This window comes from Bos grunniens, chromosome 29 (assembly GCF_055505025.1).
Source record: "Bos grunniens cultivar Pamir isolate PY7600 chromosome 29, Bosgru_T2T1.0, whole genome shotgun sequence".
Classification (NCBI taxonomy): Eukaryota; Metazoa; Chordata; class Mammalia; order Artiodactyla; family Bovidae; genus Bos; species Bos grunniens.
The window spans coordinates 5,870,164-5,892,786 of record NC_141193.1 but is presented as its reverse complement, the minus strand read 5'-3'; the positions used below and the strand labels follow the sequence as shown (position 1 = coordinate 5,892,786).

Here is a 22,623-nt window from a genome sequence, read left to right as displayed (position 1 = left end):
CTCCTTCCTCCTGCTCCAGCTTCTCTGGCCTCATGGGCTTCAGGAGCCTGGGGGAAGGCAGAAGTTCCCCTGGGTCTGGGTTTCTGCCGCTGGATGTCTCTTCTGCCCTGTCCCCACCACCCCATGCAAACCTCCCTCCCATCACCTATTTCACCTTGGCCTTCCCAGGCTCTAAAGAAGTCCTAGGGAACTTTGAAAAGGGGCCCTTCTGGCCATTCCTCACCTTGGCCACCAGGTGTCAGACTTTGTCCAGCTGGGAGGAGGGTCCTCCTTCACGTCCACCCCATCGGCCTGGCCTTGTGGAGATGAGGGCCAGGTGGGGAGGAGCCTAGAGGTGGCCTCTGAACTAGGAAGGCTGAGAGACACTGAAGGCTGGGGAGAGGGCTGCAGCTCTGGTTCTAAAGCTCACAGTGACTCCCTCACTGCCCCCAACCCCACCCCCACCCCACTGATGAGGGCTTTGTCCACTGCTGGGAAACTGGGGAAACAGGCTGAGTCAGGGAGCTCAAGACTTGAAGGGACAAAGGCAGGGACAGTTGTGGCTCCAGAGAATAAGGGGGAGCTGAGAGGGAGCCACCCGTCAGAGTGCTCAACCAGGCCTGGATCATCGCCCTTGCCCTCTAGGTTAAGAGGAACAAGGGCCTCCCTTGGCCCTCTCCGCTGTGGCAAGTGGGTGAAGAATATGTGTTTGTGTGAGAGCGAGTGCTTGAATGAATCTCCCCACACACCAAGGGGGGACAGAAGTCCTAGATATGGGTCAGTCTTTGCAAAAGCAGGAAGCTGGCAAAGCATGACTGCCCCCCTACCGCCTCCCAGCAGAGTCGACTATACCCGCCACCCCCCACCACCCCGAACGTTGCCTCACCCAACTCACAGTTCTCCATCTGGTAGGCATCTCAACATGGGGGTGAGAGTTCTTCTTCATGCGCTGTTGGTGGGGTGGGGGTGGTGGGGAGCAACAGGGAAGAGGGCCTTCTCTCCTTCCCTCCCACCCTCCCTAGCCTTTCTGGGGACAAAAGGAGGTCTAGGGGTAGTGCCCTCCCCCGCCCCCCCAGCTGCCCCAACCGTGGGGACTGCAGGGCTCTGTGTTTCAGGTTCTTAAATTGACCTTGGCCTCCCTGGGCCTCTGGCTGTCAGATCAGTTCAGTCGCTTAGTCATGTCCGACTTTTTGCAACCTCATGGACTGCAGCACACCAGGCCTCCCTGTCCATCACCAGCTCCTGGAGTCTACTCAAATTCATGTCCATTGAGTCGGTGATGCCATCCAGTCATCTCATCCTCTGTCTTCCCCTTCTCCTCCTGCCTTCAATCTTTCCCAGCATCAGGGTCTTTTCCAGTGAGTCAGTTCTTCACATCAAGTGGCCAAAATATTGGAGTTTCAGCTTCAGCATCAGTCTTTCCAATGAATATTCAGGACTGATTTCCTTTAGGATGGACTGATTGGATCTCCTTGCAGTCCAAGGGACCCTCAAGAGTCTTCTCCAACACCACAGTTCAAAAGCCATCGATTCTTCTGCGCTCAGCTTTCTTTATAGTCCAACTCTCACATCCATACATGATTACTGGAAAAACCATAGCTTTGACTAGATGGACCTTTGTTGGCAAAGTAATATCTCCGCTTTTTAATATGCTGTCTAGGTTGGTCATAACTTTTCTTCCAAGGAGCAAGTGTCTTTTAATTTCATGGCTGCAGTCACCATCTGCAGTGATTTTGGAGCCCCCCAAAAATAAAGTCTGTCACTGTTTCCACTGTTCCCCCCTCTGGCTATAATATCATACTTAAGAGGTGGAACATGAGATAACCAGTGACACTAACTAATGAAGATAACCAGTGAAAACTCATCACTTCTCCTGAAGCATCTGTGGATGGAGAACCCATGATAAACCCATTCACAGAAAATCCTGATGAGCTGTGGTTTGTCAGGAGCTGCCTGCCCCATGGTCCACAGGGCCAAACCCCAAAGAAAGACTCAGCACTGATGTCATAGTAAGGAACTATTTGGGGGAAAATGCCCTTTCCGGCTAGGTTCTCCTCTGTGTCCACTGCCTGCTCCCCCCTCCCCACCGCCCGCCAACCATTTCCCTCTGCTCCCACCCAGCACCCCTGCACACAACTCAATAGCTCACAGCCACTCAACATGCACTCTCTAGCCCTCTGGAGCCTCTCACCCCTTGATTCTCTGCCATCCCTGCCTTGCCAGTTCTCAACCTTGGGAAATAGCCTCTCTTCACTCTGTCCACCCCCTCTGGCCACCTCTGGCTCTCTAGGAAATGTCAGAGAATGTCACAATCCTGCTGATGAGTCCACAGCAGAGAGGTGTTTGCTGACCTCACTGGTGCCCCAGCAGCCCTTTTGATTCTCCTCTGCCTGTCCCTGATTCCATCCCCCAAACTTCTCAGTCCTTCTCCCCCACCACCCCTCACACAGCAACAACGTGTCCTGACCTCCTGCAGGTAAAAACGCCCACAGCAAACCACCCAAGCAAAACACCTCCCGTGATTCTGCTGCTCACTCTAGAGATTCCCTTTGCCACTAAACTCTGGAAGGAATAGGTTTATTCTTCCACCTTCCTTCTTACCACCTCCTTCTTTAATCTCACAATTCAGTGTCTCTCAACTGCTCTTGCAAAGGTGGCCTAGGACTCCCTGGTGACCAAAGCCAATGCAGTTTCTCCCCCCATCTCCTCTCCAGTCTCCTGGGGCTGCCTCTTTGAAATGCTCTTCCCTTGGCTTTTCACATACTGTTGTCTCTACGCTCTTCAAATCAGATCATCGCTCTTCAAATCAGATCATCGAGTACTTTATCACTGTGGGGAAATGCTTCAAGGATGCAACAATGAATACATGGTGGAGCCTGCCCTCAGGATGCTACCTGGTTAAAAAGGAGGTGGACACAACCAGCCCTGGTCCTGCCCACCCTCCAGGAACGGTGTCAGATCCCCCTCAGGAGCACCCACTGTGTCCTGGGTGCTGGGAATACAGTGGGGACTGCAGACGCCACTTCCTCCCCAGTGGAGCTCTCAGACCAGCAGGGCCCTTGCCTGCCTGGATGCCATCACTCCTTCCTTCAAATAGTATTTCCCCTGCGTCTTTCTGCACTTAATCAAATTCTGCCTTGGATTCTAGCATTTGGCAGGGGGTGGGGATGGGACGGGGGCTGGTCCCTTTTCCTGGATTGTTTAGTTCCACACGCTAATTGAACACCTTCTTTGGGCTTGAGCTTGAGCCTGAGCTGCATGCTGGAGAGGGAAATGGGGAAGACTCAGAATCTGCCCCCAGGAAGCACACAGTAGGCGGGAAGCACCTTCCTTCAGCCTGCATCCTGTTTAGCCCCTTGCCTGGTGCCTCACAGAACAACCACTGCATGGAGACAGCCCAGATGCCCTTTTCTTTCTATTTCCTTAGGCTGGCGGGTGGTGGGACCTGCAGGTGTCCCTGGGCACGCCTGGACCCCTCAGGGTGGGTGTGTTCTCCCCCTTGGGTCAGGTGACTCAGGGACCTTTGACAGAGCCCGGCTCACGCCACCCACAAGCAGGTTCGTGGCTCCCGCACCTATACTCCCAGATCTCCCGCTTCCAGTGACTCTGCACTTGTCACCACCTCCCAGGGTCTGTCTGCAAGAGCAGGATTTTGTGCTTTTGTTTCTTATCGGCTCAGGCGAGCCCGGTTTCTTCCCAGAGAGACTTTGGGCTCTGTAAGGGCAGCAGCCAAGTCAGGTCCTGGCCTTCTTTTGGCTCTCCTACACCAGTTAGCACAGTGATGGGCAGGTAATTAGGTCTTTAAAATATCTGTCAACTGGTTGACATCACCCTCATTTGTTACTCCCTTCACTTAGGGCACTGTCTGCAAGAGGCCCTGGTAAAATATCCCCATGTTACCTGGGAACAATTAGCACATGGATCCACCCAGCAGCTCTTCACCAGAGCATCCTGATATGCTGACATCAGTCATCTGTGATTATGGATCCTTGGCACCTCAGCCAAGCATCTTACTGTCATTGTGTCTCTTATCCCTTCCAACATTCTTATAAGGGTGTTAATTTTACCCATTTTACAGATGGGGAAACTGGACAGTAGAGAGCTTTAAATCATTTGTCCAAGGTCACCCAGCTGGTAGGTTATGGACCTGGAATTTGAGCTTAGGTCATCCTTGATTGGGCTTCCCAGGTGGCTCAGGGGTAAAGAATCTGGCTGCCAAGCAGGTAACGAGGCTTCGATCCTTGAGTCAGGAAGATCCCTGGAGAAGGTAGTGGCAACCCTCTCCAGTATTCTTGCCTGAAAAATCCATGGAGAGAGGAGCATGGCGGGTTACACTCCATGGGGTTGTAAAGAACCAGACGTGACTGAGCGACTAAACAACATCATCCTTGAACAGCGTCTGTCTTATTTGCTTGCATTGCAGTGTGAGTTCTTCTCTCTCCTCTATTAATTTTATGTGGAAGAGCAAAGTGTAGAATCACAGCTGAAGCTTGTGACTTGGCCTCAGTCTGTCACGCTCCATGGGAGATGGAAAGTGTCTAGATGGTGAGGGTTACTGCTGGGGGCTCAGACAGGTAGCCCCAGGTGGGGGTCCTGGGGAAGCTGAGGGGCTTGGAGAGAGAGTCAGAGGGCAGACAGGCAGCTTTGCACAGGGACAGACCTACAGGACCACTAAAGTGAGCCAGAGGAGTAAGGTGGATTAGCAAAGGCTGGGAGGAGGAAAGGAAGCGACAGAGGGGAAGATATTTGGGAGGACTTCTTGGACAGCAAGATCAAACCAGTCAATCCTAAAGGAAATCAACCCTGAAGACTCATTGGAAGGACAGATGCTGAAGCTCCAGTACTTTGGCCACCTGATTTGAAGGACCAACTCACTGGAAAAGACCCTGATGCTGGGAAAGACTGCAAGCAAAAGGAGAAGGGGGTGAAAGATGAGATGGTTGAGTCCACTGACTCAATGGGCATGAGTCTTGAGCAAACTCAGGGAGATAGTGAAGGACAGAGAAGCCTGGTGTGCTGCAGTCCACGGGGTCACAGAGTCAGACATGACTGAGGGACTGAACAATAAGAGGGTGGGTGAGGGGCAGGAGCGTCTCCCCAGTGGACACGTGGGAGAGAGCCTCTTCCCCGGCTCGGCCTCTCCTGGGCTAACTCTTGGGCTTCTGGCCCTTCACTAGCAGGTGTGGGAGCCTAGGGCTGGGGGTGGGCAGAGGAAAGGCCAGGAGAACACGGATGAGAGCCAGGGGTGGGGCGAGGTCAAGCAAAGAGATGACATTCTGGGGCAAGCATTTTATTTGTTAATACAAGAATAGAAATTCTGCAATAAATATCATCTAATAAATAACATCTCCAAATAAATAAATATTAATACAACAAACTTAAAAGAGTCATGAGTTGGGTGGGGCTGGGGGGCAGGGCCTAGGGGAGCTGCCCCCATACCCCGAAATGCTACCACAATGTAAACTTTCAGGAAATTCTGTGGCTGTGGCTATGGTTGCCCTCCCCAGCCTGGGCAACCCACAGATACCCTGGGAAAGGGGGCGGAGGGGAGGCACCCTGGAGCTGGCAAGGAAATCCAAGGCCATGTCCTTCTGGATGACACCCTGTGCCACGGATCACCTTGGTGGCCCCTGGGTCCAGTCTGTCCCTGCCCCTCTGCTTTCAGTATCACCTCCATTGCAGACCCCACCTCTTCCATTTCTCATCCCATCTCTTCCGTCTGGACTTGGCCACCGTGTGTTTCCTGAACTGGATGTATTGAGTTGTTTGAGGGGTGCGGGAGCAACACCCATCTAAGGAGAGCAGGGCAGCCAAAGGGTTTCACCCCAGAAAGGCACATGTGATGGTGCCCCCCCTCTCCCTGCCCTACAGGCATGCTTCCTGGAAGTGCCACTTGAGGGGCTGAGTGGGCACTGGCAAGTGGTGGGCAGGAAGCAGGAAGCTGCAAGAGCCTCACGCCAACTGCAGCCACTCTGGGTGCCCTTGAGCATGACGTCCTGTGGAAATGGGATGGGGCCTATTGCACCTCTTCCTCAGACCCGTAGGACTTAGGGAGGCCAGGAGGGGATGGGCCTCATTGCATCACACCATCCTCCAAGTCCAGGGAGGCTGGAGGCTCACGGCTTCAGTCTCCTGGCTCAACGAGTGTTGGTGTACGCGTTTCTCCCTCCTAGAGTGGGAGCAGGACTGGAAGGAGGAAGGGAAGGAGAGAGTGGTCGGAGATCAGAAGCCACGGGCCTCCAGGTGTAGGGTGACTGCGGTGGCCGGAGGCTGCATCTTCTTCTTGAGTCGGTTGAAGTCCTTGGCTGAGCGCCACAGCCAGGTCTGCAGCTCCTTCAACAGCCAGAAGTCGTCCATCTTCTGGAGGAAGTCACTGTGGGCAGGGCCAGGGGCCCAGGTGGGCTCAGTCCCAGGCAGAGGCTGGGGCAGCGGGTAGCCCAGAGCTGCCATGACGCCCGCGATGCTGCCCAGTAGGCCCTGGAGGCTGGTGCAGAAGTGGGCCAGGCTGCGGCGCAGCTCGGCCGTGGCGGCCTGGCGGTTGAGGCCCCGCAGGTAGCACAGGAGGTGGCTGTAGGCCTCGTAGTTCTGGGTCAGCCGCAGTTTGTCGTTAAGGCTTCGCCACACCTCCAGGTTGACAGTGGCCTTGGGCAGAGTCTCCACCCCCAGCCGAGGGGGGTTGAAGTCAGGCTCGTTGAAAGGGGGGCCCAGGTAGTTCAGCTGTGAAAAGGAGAGGACGATGGGGAAGGAGGGGGGCGGAGGAGCCGGCTGGCCTGCTGGGAGATGCTCGCCCCCAAAGCTTCTATTTCCTGCGTCCCCTGACACTGGCCCCATCTCCATTCTAGGCCTCCCCTAAGTTTCTCCAGGGATGTCATTGGCATGGAGGTGACAGTTGAAGCAACGAGGGCGATGAGCTCCCCTATGGAGAAGTGCAGAAAGAGAAAAACACGCAGGAGAAACTCAGGAAGGACGTGCTGACTGGCTGAGAGCACAAGCCTTGGGACAGCGCCCCGTGGGGGGCAGGGCAGAGCGGAAGAGGAGCCCTGAGGACCCAGGAGGCCAGGCCACAGAGGTGAAGGTGGACCAGGAGAGTGCAGGGCCAAGAAGAGGAGCTCGAGAAGGCAGCAGGGCTCAGCAGCAGGGCTGCAAAACAGAGAGTGAGGACAGTGAGGCTCAGGAACACCGCTGGGCTTGGCAAGAACCAGGTGCCTGACGACCTTGGAGAGAACCGTTCCAGTGGCCTGGAAGCCAGATTGCAGGGGTTAAGGAGTGAGTGGGTGGAGAGGAAGTGGAGGCAGAGGGTGTAGACCACTCCTTCAGGGAATTTGGCAGGGAAAGCCCGGGGAAGAAAAAGGGTCAGGAGCTGGAGCGGGTAGCAGAGTCAAGCAGAGGTTTCCTGGACGGGAAGGCAGAAAGGAGAGCGGGTGGGAAGGCAGAGGGCCGGGGGGCACCCAAGCTACGCCTGCCCCTGACAAGCCTGGGCCACTCGCTGGAGGGCAGGGGACATGGTCCTCGCTGAGGCCCCCAGAGAAGGGCTCAGAGGCGCAGGGCTGCCGGAGGCAGAAATGGGCCATCTCAAGAGCTGGGCAGGAGGAAGGGTGTGAATACAGTCTAGGGACGAGGACAGAATCTTGCCAACCCTCAGGGGAGAGGCCTGGGGCCCAGGGAGAGGGCAAAGGAGCCGGCTCAGCTGGGAGAGAGAGGGAGAAGCAAGAGGCGAGGCCTGGGATAGGCAACCCCAGGGGGAGGTTCACACGCTGACAAGCTCAGAGACAAACTAATTTCCTCGGTGTATCCTGGGGCTGGAGCCAGCTCCCCCGCCACCCTCCTCCCCCTGCTTTCCCTGGCTCCAGAGTAGGGTCTGGGATGTGGAGGAGGAACACGGGAAGAGGGGCCAGTTCCCCACGGTCCTCGGCAACCCCGACCCTCCTCCCTTCTCTCTTGGGCTCTCCGAGCACCTCCGGACCGCACCCAGATCCTTATGGCATAGCTTGCATCCACATCCTGAACCCCCTGCCCCTCCTGGCCGGGGTTCCCTACAGCCCCCTTTTCTCCCCAAGTCCCCCTTAGGAGGCCCAGCCAGGATGGGAGAGGCAGACAGAAGGGAGGCCCATGGGTTCAGAGCAGCAGGGCCCCAGGTCTGGGGCAGAGACGAGCTGGAACACAGGCATGGGAGGTGGGGCCCTCCAGCCCCACCCAGCCCCACCCGGGCAAGAGACACCACAACACGGTGTAAACAGAGGAGACTTCCCTGGCCCTCAGGGGGAGGCGGGCGGCTGGGCCGGCAGCCAGTGCGGCAGTGGGCCAAGGCGGGTGCAAGGCCTGCCCACATGCCTGGTCCTGGGGCCAGGGATGGGGAGGAGGGGGCACCTTCCCCAAGAGGGAGGGCAGGAGATGGGCCAGCCAGGGGGACTCCTGAGAGCCCAAGCCCCTCCCCGTCACCCCGTCATTCACCAGGACCCCCCCTCTCTTGGTGCTCTCTCTTCTCTTAGCCCCGTTCTTCACCCAGCTCCCAGCCCCTGAGCAGCCCCGATACTCACATAGGTCCCAGCCAAGCTGCGGAGCTGGTGCTCCAGGTAGCGGGTGAGGTCATAGGTTTTCTGGATGGAGGGGCCGGGCCCCGGGTCTCCTGTGCGGTTGAGGGCTGGCACTGCAGGGAGCTGCCAGAGCACGGTGCACAGACACGCGAGCATCCCCCACGAGTCCCCTGTGGACAGGGCAGTGAGGAACCTGAGGGTGGCCTGGCCTGGCCCAGGAGGCAGCTGGCAGGTGTCTGTCCCCACCTTGGGTGGGAGCAGGGTGAGGGTGGGACACCAGATGGGAGCAGGTGGAATGGAGCGGCGGGCGGGGGGGGGGCGGGGCGCTTCCTGGTCTGAGAGAGTGTTCATGGAGGCATATTTGTGTTTGAGGACGAGGGCTTGGCCTGTGTGTCTACCAGGAGATACTGGAGAGCATTTGTGTGTCAGCTAAGAGTCACCGTGAGTGTGTGTGTGTGTGTGTGTGTACGTGGGGGGACAGGCCGAGGGACTGCGAATCAGAATCAGTATTCCCAGGTTCCAGCTGTACCTTGGCTTTCTCTCCCACCCTCTGCAGCTTAGGGGGAGCCCAGGGGTTGGGAAACAGCACGTGTCAGAGATTCAAGTTGAGAGAAGTCAGCCCTGAGAGGGACACGCAAGAGGCAGCCACGAGTGGGAGTTGAGCCAGAGGTAGGACGCAGGGTCAGACCACCAGGGTCAGAGGCAAGGTGTAGCTGTGGACACCAGGGCCGGGCGGGCTGAAGGACATGGGGCTGGCTTGGGTGGGTGGTGGGGGGCTATATTCTGGGATTTGATTCCAGTGCGTGAAAAGTATAGGATCGAGTTAGACTGAAGGAAATGTGGTGTTCGCTCTGAGAGGCTGGCTGCAATGAGATTTGCCCCCATGCTCCTCTAGGGTATCGGATGGGAAAAAGTTAGACCTGAATGAAACCTGGGGATCGGTCTGCCGTGAAGACAGGCCGGGGGTGGGGTGGAGACAGCATGAGACGTATTTGATGAGTCCCGCTTGTCCACTGGCGGTACTGGAGAGTTTGGGCCGCGCAGGGTACCAGGACCAGGGGTCAGAGCTGTGAGGAAAGGCTCGACCATTGGGAAACATGATGTTCCCAGCTTTTAGGTGAGGTTCAAGGTCAAGAGCACTAGACCAGGATTCAGTGGGCCTTGGGATTGGCAGTGGCAATGAGGGTTAGGAGAGAGTAAGGCTGTAATTGGCACTGGGCTAGATTAGGTTTAAGGACTGGGTTCCTTTTAAAGTTTCAGGTTAGTTTATTGGGATCTGGCTGACTGAGTGTGGCTGAGGTTTCAGTCCAGCTGGGGGATGTGGTTAGGTTTGGTCAGGGAGAGGGTTGGCTGGGGCTGACGTTTGTGCATCTGTTGGTGTAGCTGTCTGATGGGGTGATACATGGTATGTCACTCAGAGTAGGGCTAGTTTGGGTTTTGAGCTTGGGGAGGTGTGAGGTCGAGAGTGGTTTCCTTCTTTTATAGATTATATCCTGTCAAATTTTCTACAATGACTTGCTTTGATAGAAATAAGTTGGATATGGATTTAACAAATTGATTGTAGTTAAGATTTATGGTAAGTGTGGAGTTAGAATTAACACCAGGTATGTTTAGACTTAGTCATATGCTTGGTCAGGGGTTTAGAGAGGGTTGCAGCCTCGGAGGGTTTAGGATTCACGCGGTCTGGAAGGTCTCTGTGGAGGGCAGGGCTCAGGTGCGACCTGCAGTGGCCCGCTGGTCAGTCTGACTGTTTCAGATGCTTTACCGGCTGGCTGCACTGATGGAGCACGGTAACAGGGCGCCTCTAGTCTCAGGGATTCTGCTGTGTTGAGTGAAGGGCTCTTGCTTGAGGATACGTGTGTGTGTGTGCATGCATGCACACATGCACACACGTGCCCCACCCATGTGTGTTTCAGGACAGAAGGCAGGGCCAGACCCATAACTGCTGCCTAGGGAGACAGGCTCCCCTTTTCCTCTTCTCCATCTGTAGCCTGTGGCTTCCCTCCCAAATGGTCCTCTCCTCATCCTTCCTTTCCACCCCTAGCTCTTGCTGACTCTGAGTTCCCTTCTTTTTCCTCCCCACCCCTCTCTTTTTTTGGCTGCACTGAGCAGCATGTTGGGGGGATCTTAGTTCCCCAAGCAGGGATCAAACCCATGCCCCCTGCAGTACACACTTTGAGTCTTAACCACTGGACCACCAGGGAAGTCCCCCTGAGTTCCTTTCTATTCCCTGTTCTTGACATCCCAGACAACTCCAGGCCCTTCTCTGCTGCCCTCAGCCTGGCTGGCTGGCTGAGTGCCCAGGATCCTATGGGCACAGCGAGGGGTTAGTTTCAGGGGTTGCAGACCTGCTGAGCAGGGAGCAGCCCTTCTGGGACTGAGTCTGGTCTCTTCTCGCAGTTAGTGATGACGCCGAGGGTCCCAGCAGAATCAGCAGTTAGGAGCTAGGCTCGGCTCTTTACCCCACCCTGCTCTGGGCAGCCCTGCCAGCCAGAGATCTAGGACTGGGCGCTGCCTGGCACACAGAGGGTGGGGGCAGGGGGTCAGGAACCCAGTTCTGGGCCTTGTTCTTCCCTTCCCCTCTGGGCCGTGTGGGACATCCCTGGGGAGGACTGGCTCCCTACACAGGGACGGCACAGGGAGAAGCCTCTGGAAAAACAAGAGCAAAGTCATCTGGGCAGAAAAACGGCTCATGAAATTAACCAGACAAGGCCGGTGTTTCCAGGAATATTTCAGTTCTGAGGTAACTGTGTCACTGAAGGCTGGGGGGGAGTGGGGGGAGAGAGCTGAAGGATCTGAGGGATCGAGAGGGAAGGAGCCTCAGAAATCCAGAGGGAGAAGAGGCAGGAGGGGAGTAGAAGGCCAAAGGGCTCTCCTCTGTTGGGATGGCTGCTGCTCTGGGCAAGATGTCCCACCTCTCAGGCAGCAAAACTGAGAGCTGTCTGGGCAGAGAACACCTGTGGGTCAGCCTCGGGCCCTGGGCTCCCTGCAGCCTGCCTGACTCCCTCGGAGGGCAAGTGCTGGGGCACCCTGGAGTCCTCACACTCCCCCTCCAGGCGCAGGGTATGCAGGTGGGCCGGCCCCTGGGGGGCTGTGTCCTGGGCCCCCTCCCCCAGCCCTGGCCCCCAGCCCGGGCCCCCGCCCCAACTCTGCCTCTGGCTGCTGCCCACTGATTGTTTACATCCCGTCTTCCCCTGTGTTTATAAATCCGGCTGAGCACGTGAGGAGCTAATGAGAGCAGCTCACATTTCCTGCTGCGGGGGCCCCCCGCCACCCCCCCATCCTGGCCCCCGCCCCGGCCAGCCCCTAATTCCATCCAGATCCCTGGGCCCTGGGAACCAAGGCCCCCCTCATGAACACACACACACACACACACACACACTTAGCCCACGCACGCGCATGGCCACCCTGACACGGCTGCACAGGCAGGCAGACCCCATGGACGCCTATCTCTAGGCAGCTGCCCCCTTCAGCCCGTCTCCCCAGTCTGACCTCAGTCAGGAAAGATAGGGGGCTCAGCAGTGCACACGAGCCAGGGCAGTCACAGTGGGGAGGACCGGTCAGCCAGGAGACTCTGCACCTTGGACTGGTGGCTCAGAGCCGTCAGCCCGACAGGTAGGAGCTGGGAGGTGCTGCCCAGAGGTGCAAGGAAGAGTGAAGGCCCTGCCTTGAGGCCAGGCAGGCCCAGCACCCTGGTGACCTCAGAGGGGTCAGCAGGGGAGCACCTCGGGAACGCAGCCACTGAAGGGGTGCTGGGTCCACGGTGGCGGGAGAGTCAGGGAACGGCCCTGGGGGCCACCCCCCAGACCCCCTTCTCAGAAAGGCCCAAAGGAACAGCCCAACTTTCCTGGTCTTCTGAGCTGGCTGCACCTCCCCTGTCTTTCTTCTCTCCCTTCCATCATTCTCTCCTTGGTTCCCTATCCCCCAGGCAACTGAGAAGAGGCTTAGGGAGTGGGTAATGGGTGGGCCCAGAAGTCAGGAGACCTCTCTGTCACCAGCCCATCCAGCGGCTGGCCTTGCGTGATGGGATCGCACTGTGCAGCTAAATTTCAAACCACGTGGCACTCCTGCTCTGCGTCCTCTTCAGCAGCCCCCTCCCAGCCCTTCTCTTCCAGCCTAAATGATAGAAGAGGAAACTGAGGCCCAGGGAAATAAACAGGTGGGCAGCCCACCTCCCAGCCTTGAGGAGTCCATTCCCAACCAGGAGTCGGGCTTTTGTTGGAGTCCAGAGTCAGGGTTGTGCCACAAGAGGACCCTGGGTGGAGCCGGGCAGAAAATCAGGCATGGTGGGGGTGCGGGAGCGCAAAATGAAGGAAATAGTCCAGCAATTGTGTGGGTGTGCTTGAAAGGGTGTTGTTATCCAGAGAGTGTGGGAGGGGCTCAGGGAGCTTACAGGAGCTAGAGTGTGAATAGACAGGTGGGATTGTGGGGAGGAATGTGAAGTGTCACTAACAGAGTAGCTAGTGCCGAGGGGGGTGTGCAAAAGTGTGAGCGGACAGCGCAGGGCTCTGCCAGGGGGAGAGGGAGCCATCACACCAGCTGGGAGGCAAGGCCTCTCAGGGCTGCAGCGGGACAGTCGCTGCCACCTCTGCCTGGCGCCTGTTTCCTCCCCCCGGTTGGCTCCAGGTCAGCGAAGGTGTCTGAGCCAGTGAGGGCACCGGGTCTGCTCTGTAGGCGCGGGGGGTGTATCCCCGAGTCCCGCGGGGAAGGGCAGACATGTGCTCCCGCAGCTGGGGAGGGGGCTCCATGGGGACAGGGAAAGCATAGAGGTGTCAGCCTGGAGGGGTCAGGGTCAGAGAGCGCCCGACCGAGGAGCGCGTCCAGTCCCCCCACCCCGTCCCACCACAGCCGCTCTCCGAGGCTCGGACCTCGCCGGCCAAGCCGGACCTCCAGCCGCCCCTCCCCTCCCGGCAGCCCCCTCCTACCCCAGAGGGGCGGGCCGGGCCGGGCGCAGGAGGAAGCGGGGACGCGTCCTCTGGGAGGTGGGAGTCTGGGGAGGGCATCTGGAGCGCAGAGCAGAGTCGCTGGGAAGGAAGGTGGGGAGAACCGGGATGAGGGGACTCGGGCGAGGCCCGGGGCCTGGGGGTTCCCTCGAGGGGCTCGGCCCGCTCGCCCGCCCTCTCCCCTCGGCGGTGACCTCTCGCTCCTGGCCCCCTCCCTGCGGCGGCGGCGGCGCCTTCCCCCTGTGTGGCCCCGGCGCCCCCGGCCCCGCCCCCGGCCCGCTCCCGCCCGGTCGCTCCCTTCCCGGCGGCGGGGGCGGGGGCGGGGTCCGGGGGCGCCGGGGCTCCGGGCTCGGCCGGGCCGCTGCCCTTTCCCGCGCCGTCCACTCCCTGCCCGCCCTCCCGCGGGCCGCCGGGGCCAAGCGGCCGCCGCCGCCGCTCCCCCGCCGGTGACAGACTTTGCTGCCCGGTCCGGCCGGGCTGCGCCCGCCACCGCCCCCCTCACCAAGCCCACCCTCACTAATCACTCCCAGGCCACTGCGGGCCGGCCCGGGGGGCTCGCGGCCGCCGCCCGGCCCCTACCTGCCGCCGGCTCGCCCGCCACGGGCAGCATGGTGGCTCCGGCCGCGCGGCGCGCAGCGAGGAAGCCGCGACTCCCGCGGCCCGGCCCGGACCAGCCCGGCGCGGCTCTGCCCTCCGCCCTCCTCTCGCCCGCCCTCCTTCCCGCCCTCCCCTCCCGGCGGGCCGGGGAGGGAGAGCGGCGCGGCCCGAGGTGTCGGCCTCCCCTCGCCTCCCGTCGGCCCGGCCTCGGACTCCCCCGAGCCCCCCTCCCTCCCGCCCGCTTCCTCTCCCGGCCCCCTCCTCCTCCGCGCGCGCCGTCTCCTCCCGCAGACCCGCTCCTTCCTCGGACTCGCTCTCCCGACTTTGGCGCGGGGCTCGGTCCTCCGCGGTCCCGGGACCCCGCCTCGCCGGGCTCCAGGTGGCCGCCTCCCAGGTCTGTGGGTCGCCCGGGCTGCCCGCCGCGCTTCGGCCACCTCCCGGCCCCGCCGAGCGGACTCCAGGAATGCCGCGTCCCCGCCCGGCCCCTCTCGAGGGCGCCCGGCCCGTGCCCCCCCGCCCCGGCCCGAGCCCCGCAGGCGGGGGCAGCGCCCGGCTCCCCGGCCCGGCCCCGGCTCGGGACTCCCCGGGGGAAGGACGGGAACCGGATCTGGCGGCTCCCGGGCGGGGGCGGGGGCCGGGGCCTCGGACGCCTGGCTCCTACCTGCTCGGAGGTCCATGGGGCTGGGGGCCGGGCGGGCCGGGCGCGGCTCCTCTCCCGGAGGCTGGCGGAGTGGGAGGGCGAGCCGCGGCTCCGGCGAAGCTTTAATAATCCCATCCGCCAGGCCCACTCGCAGGTTTTTTTCGCTCGGTTTCGGATTTTTTTTTTTTTTTTTTCGGTGTGGGACATTCTGCAAACTTTTTTTTCTGACGTGTAAAGCTGTAACCACAAATTGTAGCGGCCCTCCCCGGGGTGGGGGGAGGAGGGGGGAGGAGGGAAGGGAGGGCTTCTGGGGCTCCTCTCCCTCCCACAACACTGAGGGGGGGGTGAGGTGAGGCGAGGCTGCGGCGGTACCACCCCGGGCCTCCTGGGGGAGGGGGCGGGAGGGCATCCGTCCGTCGGCAAACTCCCCAGGCAGGGGACTGAGCTGGCCGCCCCTTTTCTTCTCCCTGGGTGTCGGCCTGGGGCGCCGGCCCCCAAACCCCGGCGGGGTCCCGCTCTCACCCTACCTCTGCCTCAGCATCTCTAACCTCCCCACCCTCACTCCCCACCCCCCACCCCGAGTAAACGCAATGACACATTCTCCCAAATGCCAGCGAGCTGGCTTCGAAGCAAGTGATGGTGTTTTTCCTGCTGCCCTTTGTCTGGGCTGACCGCCCCCCTTGCCTATTGTCCCGCCGCCTGTCCCATTTCCAAACGCCGAGGCTAAGCGAGGCGCCCGGGCTGGGGCAGGTGACTAACCAGCTCACAATGCCCCTCCCCCGGTGGGGGGGCGGGTAGAGGGCACCACAGGCCCACTGCCCAGTGCGGAGGGAAGAAGAGGGCACTTGGCAGAGGGTTCTTCCCTCCAGTTCACAGGGTTCTGCATTCTTCCTGCCCCTGGCCAGGAGAGTGCTTATGGGTGGGGGACTCGTAATTCATTAATCAGCACGAGGCACCGGACCAGTTTCAACACCAGAGGTTTCAGGGGTGACTCAGCGAGACCGCTTGGGTGCAAGGCGATGGAGAGACCCAGAGTCCCCACTTGTGAAATGCTTTCCCATGAAGACTCTGCTTTCTCCTGCCTTTGGAGTTGGGGCTGTGGGCTTTCTGGGTGGTGGGGTAGGGGTGGCTGGGCTGTGAAGTGCCCTCTGTCCATCCTTCCCTCGAGACTGGACAGGGACTCGCCAAGCGAGATCCCTAGGAGACCCATAAGCCCAGACCCTCCCTGGAGGGTCTCCCTCTCTCCCTGCACAGATGACTGCCAAGGAGAGTGCAGAGGAAACGCTCTCATCTGGGGGCGTGCAGACATCCCCACTCCACTTTTCTTTGGTCATTTGGTCTCCAAGGCTTGAATGCTCTAGAGGGCCAGACCACCAATTAAATCACTTGGTAATAAGTTGCTTTTGTTGTAGTCTATTTGCCGCCCCAAGGAGGGAAAGGTGGTGGTGGGCCAGACCTGCACAGTGACTCCTCTCAAGAAAGGCATCAGAGCCTGTGCCCACCACGCCCGCCCTGGTGCCCCCAGAGAAAGAAGGGTACCCTGCCGGCCCTGCTCTCGCCCCTCGAGGCTGCGGGTCAGAGAAGGAGGCACGGTCCTGCCCAGAGCCGGGTTCCCAGGGCAGCTCTTCACTTTCCTGCACTTCCAGAACTGAGGTGGGGGGGTGGGGGGGTGGGGAAGAAGTTTGTTTTCAATTACCTCACTGGAGTGGGACAGACTTTGTTGTTGGGTTTTTTTTTTCCCCCTTTCTTTTTTTTCCCTAAACGAGGAGAAAAAGAGCTGGGAAAGGGGACCTGGCCTGCGGTGGGGGGCAGGGGCTTTTCTTGGGAGTCAGGAACAGCTCTGATGAAACCTGCCTTGGGGGGGGCCCTTGGAGAAGTGCTTAGGGGGGCCTCCCCCCGCCCCTCCCCCAGCCAGAATGCTGGAGTTTCAATGACATTCTTGGCGGGCGAGCCCGAGGATCTTTTGATGCCCATGCCAAGGTCAAGGAGGCAGATGCCCAGTGGGTGACAGGCACTGAAACTGGCCAGGAGGTCTCCTAGCAGCTACCCTTTTGGAGGGAGGGGACAGGGGAGGGGGAGAGGGGAGCCGCTCAAGCCCTTCTCCCGGGGTTTGCAGCCTGCTCCTTGCAGAAAGTGTCTGCACAGACAATGTGGTTTGGATTTGGCTGAGCCCCTCAGCACCTTATAAAGCACCTTGCTGAGTCAGGGAGAAAGCAGCCCCAACACGGGAGAGAAGGAGGGGGCCAGGAGAGAAAGGGGAAGGAGGGAGAGGGGAGCTAAGGAGGGGGGCGCTGAGGGAAGAGGAGGGAGAACAGAGAAGGGACAGGGCAGGAAAGAGGAGACACAAAGAGACAAATCGGTAGGTGGGAGCGGGAAGGAGGGGGAGGCCGACTGAAGGAGGAAGAGGAACCCGGTTTAGTGGAAGGGGAGGGACGAGTCCATGCCCCCCACCCCCACCCCGGCAAATGTTCACCTTGGGAGTCTAGAAATCATTGGTTTGCAGGAACTGAGGGTTGCAATTCTGGAATGGGGACCCAGGCCAGCTGGTGCAGGGTCAAGTGGCTTTCCACATAGCCCCCCCAACCCCCCGCCCGGAGCTGGACACCCCAACCCCATGAGCTGGGGAAGCCCTGTTTTCCCTCTGCCTCTTGTCTGGACTTGCAGCCGTGCCCTCTCCCCTCACCTGGGGGGCGGGGGTGGGGGGGCAAGCCGCTCCCCTCCCCATCTTCCCCACTGCCCAAGGGAAAATCATCTCCATCTCCAAGCTGCCAGTGCCCCTCTGCCATGTCTGGGCAAAGGCAGCATGCCGGCGACGAGCTGCCAGTTGGGCCGGGGTGGGGGCTGGAATAAAGACAGTGTCTTTATTCTGCCAAATCCCCAAGGGGGTGGGCTGGTGGGGGTGGGGGTGGGGAAGGAAGAAGGGAGGGGTGGAGAATGGAGAGCCCCTGCAGGGTTTCTGTGGGGTGGCCTAGGCACAGGTGGCTGCCCTCTGATTTCCAGGTGGAGACCTTGGGGGAAGTTCCTGCTCCCCCGTGGCTCTCAGACAGGGAGGTTTGCCAGGGGCCCTTCCAGCTCTCACTGTCTGAGATTCCTGGTGGGGGCAGGGCAGAGGTGAGATGAGGGGATGCAGAGGGTGGGGGCAGATCCATCTGTCCCACGAGGGCTCCTACAGGCATTTCCTGAGCCCCAGCAGGGTGCCAGGTCTTGTAAAGGACAGGAAAACCCACCTCTGCCTTCAAGAATTTCAGAGTCTGGTGACAAAGGACACTCATTAAACTGAGATCTGAGAGAAGGCCAGCTCTGGGAGGAGGCGGAGCTTTTGGGTGGATGTGTGGCTGGATGGCAGGAGGGGTGGCTACAACCACTGGCTGAAGCCCTGAGGTCCCATGGGCCGCCTGACACGAGCGCGAGCGGGTGGAGCGGGTGGAGGGCAGGACGGGGAGTCAGGATGCTGGGCTTCCAGCTGGCTGGCGTGGCCTTGGGACAAGCCCGTCATCTCTCCGTGGAATGGGATATGACCACCTCCCCAGGGCATGGTGGGAGTATCCGTAAGCTGATGAGGAGGATGTTGTTCTGATACCCTGTCTGGCCTTCTTCCAGACTTCACTCCTTACCATCCGCAGGGGTTAGCCAGTCAGTCCTCAAAAGGTGTGTCTGGGTAGGGGGCAGGGCTGGCACCCAGAGATGACTGAGCTGCCCTCCAAGGGGGTGGGGGTGAGTCAGTCTTGACTCAGGGATGGGCTAGGGTTCCTCCCCTCCCTCCTGCCTCCCCACCTCCCCCCATAACTGGCACCCCCAGGGAAGGCTGTCTATATGCCCGAAAGACACCGTGTCCCACACAGCTGCAGAGTTGACACTGAAGGCCCCGTGGCCGCCAGGGTGTCCGGGGAAGGCTCTGGTCAGTGCCCTCTTGGTGGCTGAACAGGGGTGCAATACTGGAGAAGCCATGGAAGTGAGTGAGGACATCCATCCATCCATTCATTCATCTATTTGTTCACCAAACCTTCATGAGTTCCTGCTCCATGCCAGGCGCCAGGGACACAGAGCCGGAAGAGGACAGGAACCCTAAGAGGCCCTGGGGTCAGGGGGTGGAGGCCCTGCCCCAGAGACTGCCAGCCTGCTGCCATGCCTGGTGTTTCTCAGTGACGTGCTACTCTTTTGCACCTCTTGGGCTTAACTCATGACAAGTGTTAAGACACACTGAGCTCTCGCCACGAGTCAGGTCCTGTGCTAAGGCTTACGTGAATGATTTCACTCCATTCTTACAATAACCCTAGATAATAAGAACTGGTGTTTCCCCATGTGATACACGAGGGGACTGAGGCTTGGTAAGATGAAGTCACTTGGCTGAGGTCATGCCAGGAGGTAGAACCAGGGCTGGATCTGAGGGCCACTGGCCTTGAGCATGGCTCCCTCTTCACCATACCCACTATGCAGGGACCCTTGAGAAGAGAAGAGGTTGGATGCAGAGACAACAGCATGTGCTGAGCACCGCCTGGCTCAGTCAGTTCAGTTCAGTCCAGTCGCTCCGTCGTGTCCAACTCTTTGTGACCCCATGGACTGCAGCACGCCAGGCCTCCCTGTCCATCATCAACTTCTGGAGCTTGTGCAAACTCATGTCCGTCGAGTCGGTGGCTCGGAGGCATCCAACCTGGGGCGCCCTGGTCTCTTCAGGACACTAGCACACCCTCTGGGACAGAGAGTCCCCATGTGCCTGGAGCAGGAGGCCTGGGCTCTTCTGCCCACAGCCCCCACCCACGACTGATGGGCCAAGCACCCCATGTGGGCCTCCTGGGTCGGTGAGAGGCGCCAGCCGGGAGCACTTGCGTCCCTTCAGTAGATTCCATGAGCAGAGCATGGAGTTAGAACCACGGAATGAGCACTGAGCTGGGAGTCAGATAATGGTCTGCCCACAGAACCAGGACAAGGGCTTCCCTGTGCCTCCTGAGGGCCTGACTCTGTGGTCTGTAACATCCAAGGAGGGGCGCCCCTTCAGGGCGCAGGGGCCACAGAGGGCAGGACGGGGAGGAAAGGCAGCGTGTACTTCCCCTTTTCCTCCAAGGGCAGGAGCCCAGATGGCCTAAGCTGGCTGTGATGCCAGCAGAAACCCCAGGACCAAAAGGCTGCTCCTAGCTTAGGAATGGCCCTGCCCTGCCCCGTATCCCCCACCCGTGCCTGGACCAGCTTTGCTCCCAGCCCCCTGCCTCCTACCAGCGGAGAGGAACCCTGCTGCTTCCTGCCTCTGCCCTGCCCTATAGGGCGGGGCAGGGGGGGGTGGGGAGCTCGCTCCCCGCCCCCCACCCCATCTGCAAGGATGTCAGGGTGATGGATGTGTGAGGAGGGCAGGGCAGAAGGGACACCCCCAGCTGCTCCCCTCCGTCCGTCTGCCAGGAGCTTTCCCTGCCATTCTCCCGGATGTTCCGCTGCCCTGGCCAGCCCATGCCGCGGGCTCTGTGACTCTGTCTCCCCTGGCAGAGGAGTGGGGTTACCTCTCGCTGGGCTGGAAGATCCTTATCCTGCCCTGCTGAGTCACTGCCGGTCCCCCTCCCTCCCACCAGCCTTCTTCCTTCAGTCTTTCTCCAGACTGTCTGGGTTGCACAGGGGCCCCTGGGGGGGTCAGAGGACAGCCGGCAGCTGCTACCTCCTTGGGGCCATCCCAGCACGGCTGGGAGCTGCCTTCACCAGCTGCATGACCTTGGGCGAGTCACTCGACCCCTCCACACTCTGTCTTCTCTTGCATAAAACAGGGTGATGATAATGGTATCCTCCTCAGAATAAGGGATAATTGACTGGGCACGGCAACCCACTCCAGTATTCTTTCCTGGAGAATCCCATGGAACCTGGCAGGCTACAGTCCATGGGGTCGCACATCAGAAGCAACTTAGCACCCATGCAGTACTTAATACAAGTCAAACCTCTGGCACTTAACGTGCGACAATGTTACATATTATTATTTTCTCGCTCTGTCCTCCCGTCTCTGGTCATGGCACTGCCCTGACCACTGACCCCTGACCCCTGCAAGCCCCATGTTAATCTGCCTGCACCTTCTGTTCTTTCCCTTTGGCCTTCTTCCTGAGCCCTGTCCCCAGCACCCCTGCTCTGACACCCCACACCAGGCACAGACACGGAACCCTGGAAAGTTATAGAGCTGGGCTGCTGCTCAACTTTCCTCCAGCAGGTCCTGAGCATCAGCCTCGGCCTCCCGCATGGCTTCCTCGTAGGCAGTCAGCGTGTTGGAAGATGGACACAGGCACAGTGAGCTCGGAGGTGAGGAGGGGAGCCACCCGCCCCTCCCCCAGCCATCCCGGGTGCAAGCCCCCTTCTGTCTGTGAGGGGCTCCCCGTTCCCTGGCCCCAACAGACACCTTTCCGGGGCCCACCTCATGGTCCCCATCAGAGCCCCCCGAACACATCCGCTTCAGCTGCTGACTGCTGCAAAACTTGTTCAGTGAAACCGGGGCTCAAGAGCTCGGACAGGTGCGAGAAGGGCTGTGGTGCCCAGAAGGCAGGGGGCAGAGGTCAGGAAGATGTCAAGGGAAACTGTGAGGGTGGCTGGGGAAAGCCAAGTAGTTGGGGAACTGCACTTGGCCTGGAACGGGCTCCCGGGCCAGGAGGAGCTTGTGCTCGGGTCTTTGGGGCCCAGTCACCCCCAAAGCTGTCTGAAGCACCTCCTATATGTGCCTGCAGGACAGCGTGGTCCTATGGAGACCTGCACCCTGCCTGCCAGGGGCTGGGGTCTGCAGGGACAGAGGGATGATGGCTGCAGAGCCACCCTGCTCTTAATGAGTGGTCTCCTCCCTGCCCTGCCCTAAGCTCTCTGAAGTCTCTCCTCTCCCCTGCTCTGTAGTAAGCCCACCTCGGCCAGGGAAGATGGCTCTTGGAGCCCTCTCCCTTGGGTGCTTAGCGCAGTGTTGGACACCGACCTGGGACCCTTGGGTGCCCACTTGCCCTCCCCAGGGCAGCCTGGTCTCTAAGCTGGAAGCAGGAACTGGACACGGTGTCTGTCTCCCTCTGCTGGTCCCTGAGGGCACAGCCGGGCCGGGCCACTTTCCCAGAGTTGGCAGTGCCCACGGCTCCCCAGACGGCAAGCATTGGGGACATTGAGGCAAGGGCCTGGGAGTCAGACTGGGCTCCAGGCTGTAGGAATATGGACGCTGCCTCCCGGGTCCCTGTGGCCTGAAGCCTGCCTGCTACAAGGGCCCTGGGGTGGTCTTAGGGAGGCCAGGTCGTCTCCCTGATGTCTTCTCCACGGGCCAGCAGGCCCCAAACAACTTCCTTCCCTTCTAACCCATGAATGGAGCTGTCATCCACAGATTTATCTAAACCTTTTGTGAAGCTATTTCTATTTCCAGCCGAGAGCACATCTTGGGGTAATGAGTTCCATCGAGTCCTCCCCTGCTGGGGGAAACACGCTGCCTTTGATTTGTCCTGAACTTACCTCACTTGCGCTCCGAGGGGGCCCTGTAACTCCAGCATGCCAGGTTCTGCTGAACAAGCCTGAGCTTTCCCCTTCCCATCTGCGGCCTTAAAAAATTCCATCTCATCTCCCATTCACCTCCAGCCCTGCAGACAGAAGGGACCTGGTGTGTCAGCTGTGCTCAGAGCCTGGCAGTGCCAGCCCCCAGCAGCTGGCCAAGATGGCGAGGGGTCATCTTCTTCCCACAGTGGGGCAGAGGGCGCTCTGAGGGCCCAGGATCGAGCGGGCACACGGCCACCACCCTGTGCCTTTTCCCGGGGCTGGCTGACTCCTGCCCCTACCCGAGCTCTTCCTCTGAGCCTTCTCCAGTTCCTGGCCTCCAGACTTTTCCTCTGTAAAGTTACTGTGGGGAGCGGTCCCTCCCCGTTCCTAGTGTGGATTCACCCTGGCCCCATCTGTGTTGATGATTTATTCTGTCCCTGGTCCCGACCCCAGAACACCGTGAGGGGCCACT

General features: G+C 59.8%; 1 protein-coding gene across 14 annotated transcripts; it reads right to left on the bottom strand.

The window, feature by feature from the left end:
• Window positions 1-5,253: 5,253 nt before the first annotated feature.
• CLCF1 (cardiotrophin like cytokine factor 1) lies at window positions 5,254-15,903 on the bottom strand. Of its 14 annotated transcripts, none has more exons than XM_086385443.1 (4): window positions 14,715-15,903; window positions 13,439-13,537; window positions 8,517-8,683; window positions 5,254-6,696 (listed from the first exon to the last, which is right to left on the bottom strand). In XM_086385443.1, the coding sequence occupies exons 1-4, from the start codon at window positions 15,100-15,102 to the stop codon at window positions 6,202-6,204; spliced, it is 1,149 nt and encodes a 382-aa protein (XP_086241569.1). In that variant the 5' UTR covers window positions 15,103-15,903; the 3' UTR covers window positions 5,254-6,201. The 14 variants fall into 14 exon arrangements, with proteins under 14 accessions (XP_086241569.1, XP_086241576.1, XP_086241574.1 ...); XM_086385450.1 differs by lacking the exon at window positions 14,715-15,903 and adding an exon at window positions 14,347-14,549 and having other exon boundaries at window positions 5,254-7,119; XM_086385448.1 differs by lacking the exon at window positions 14,715-15,903 and adding an exon at window positions 14,347-14,512.
• Between the last annotated feature and the right edge of the window lie 6,720 nt (window positions 15,904-22,623).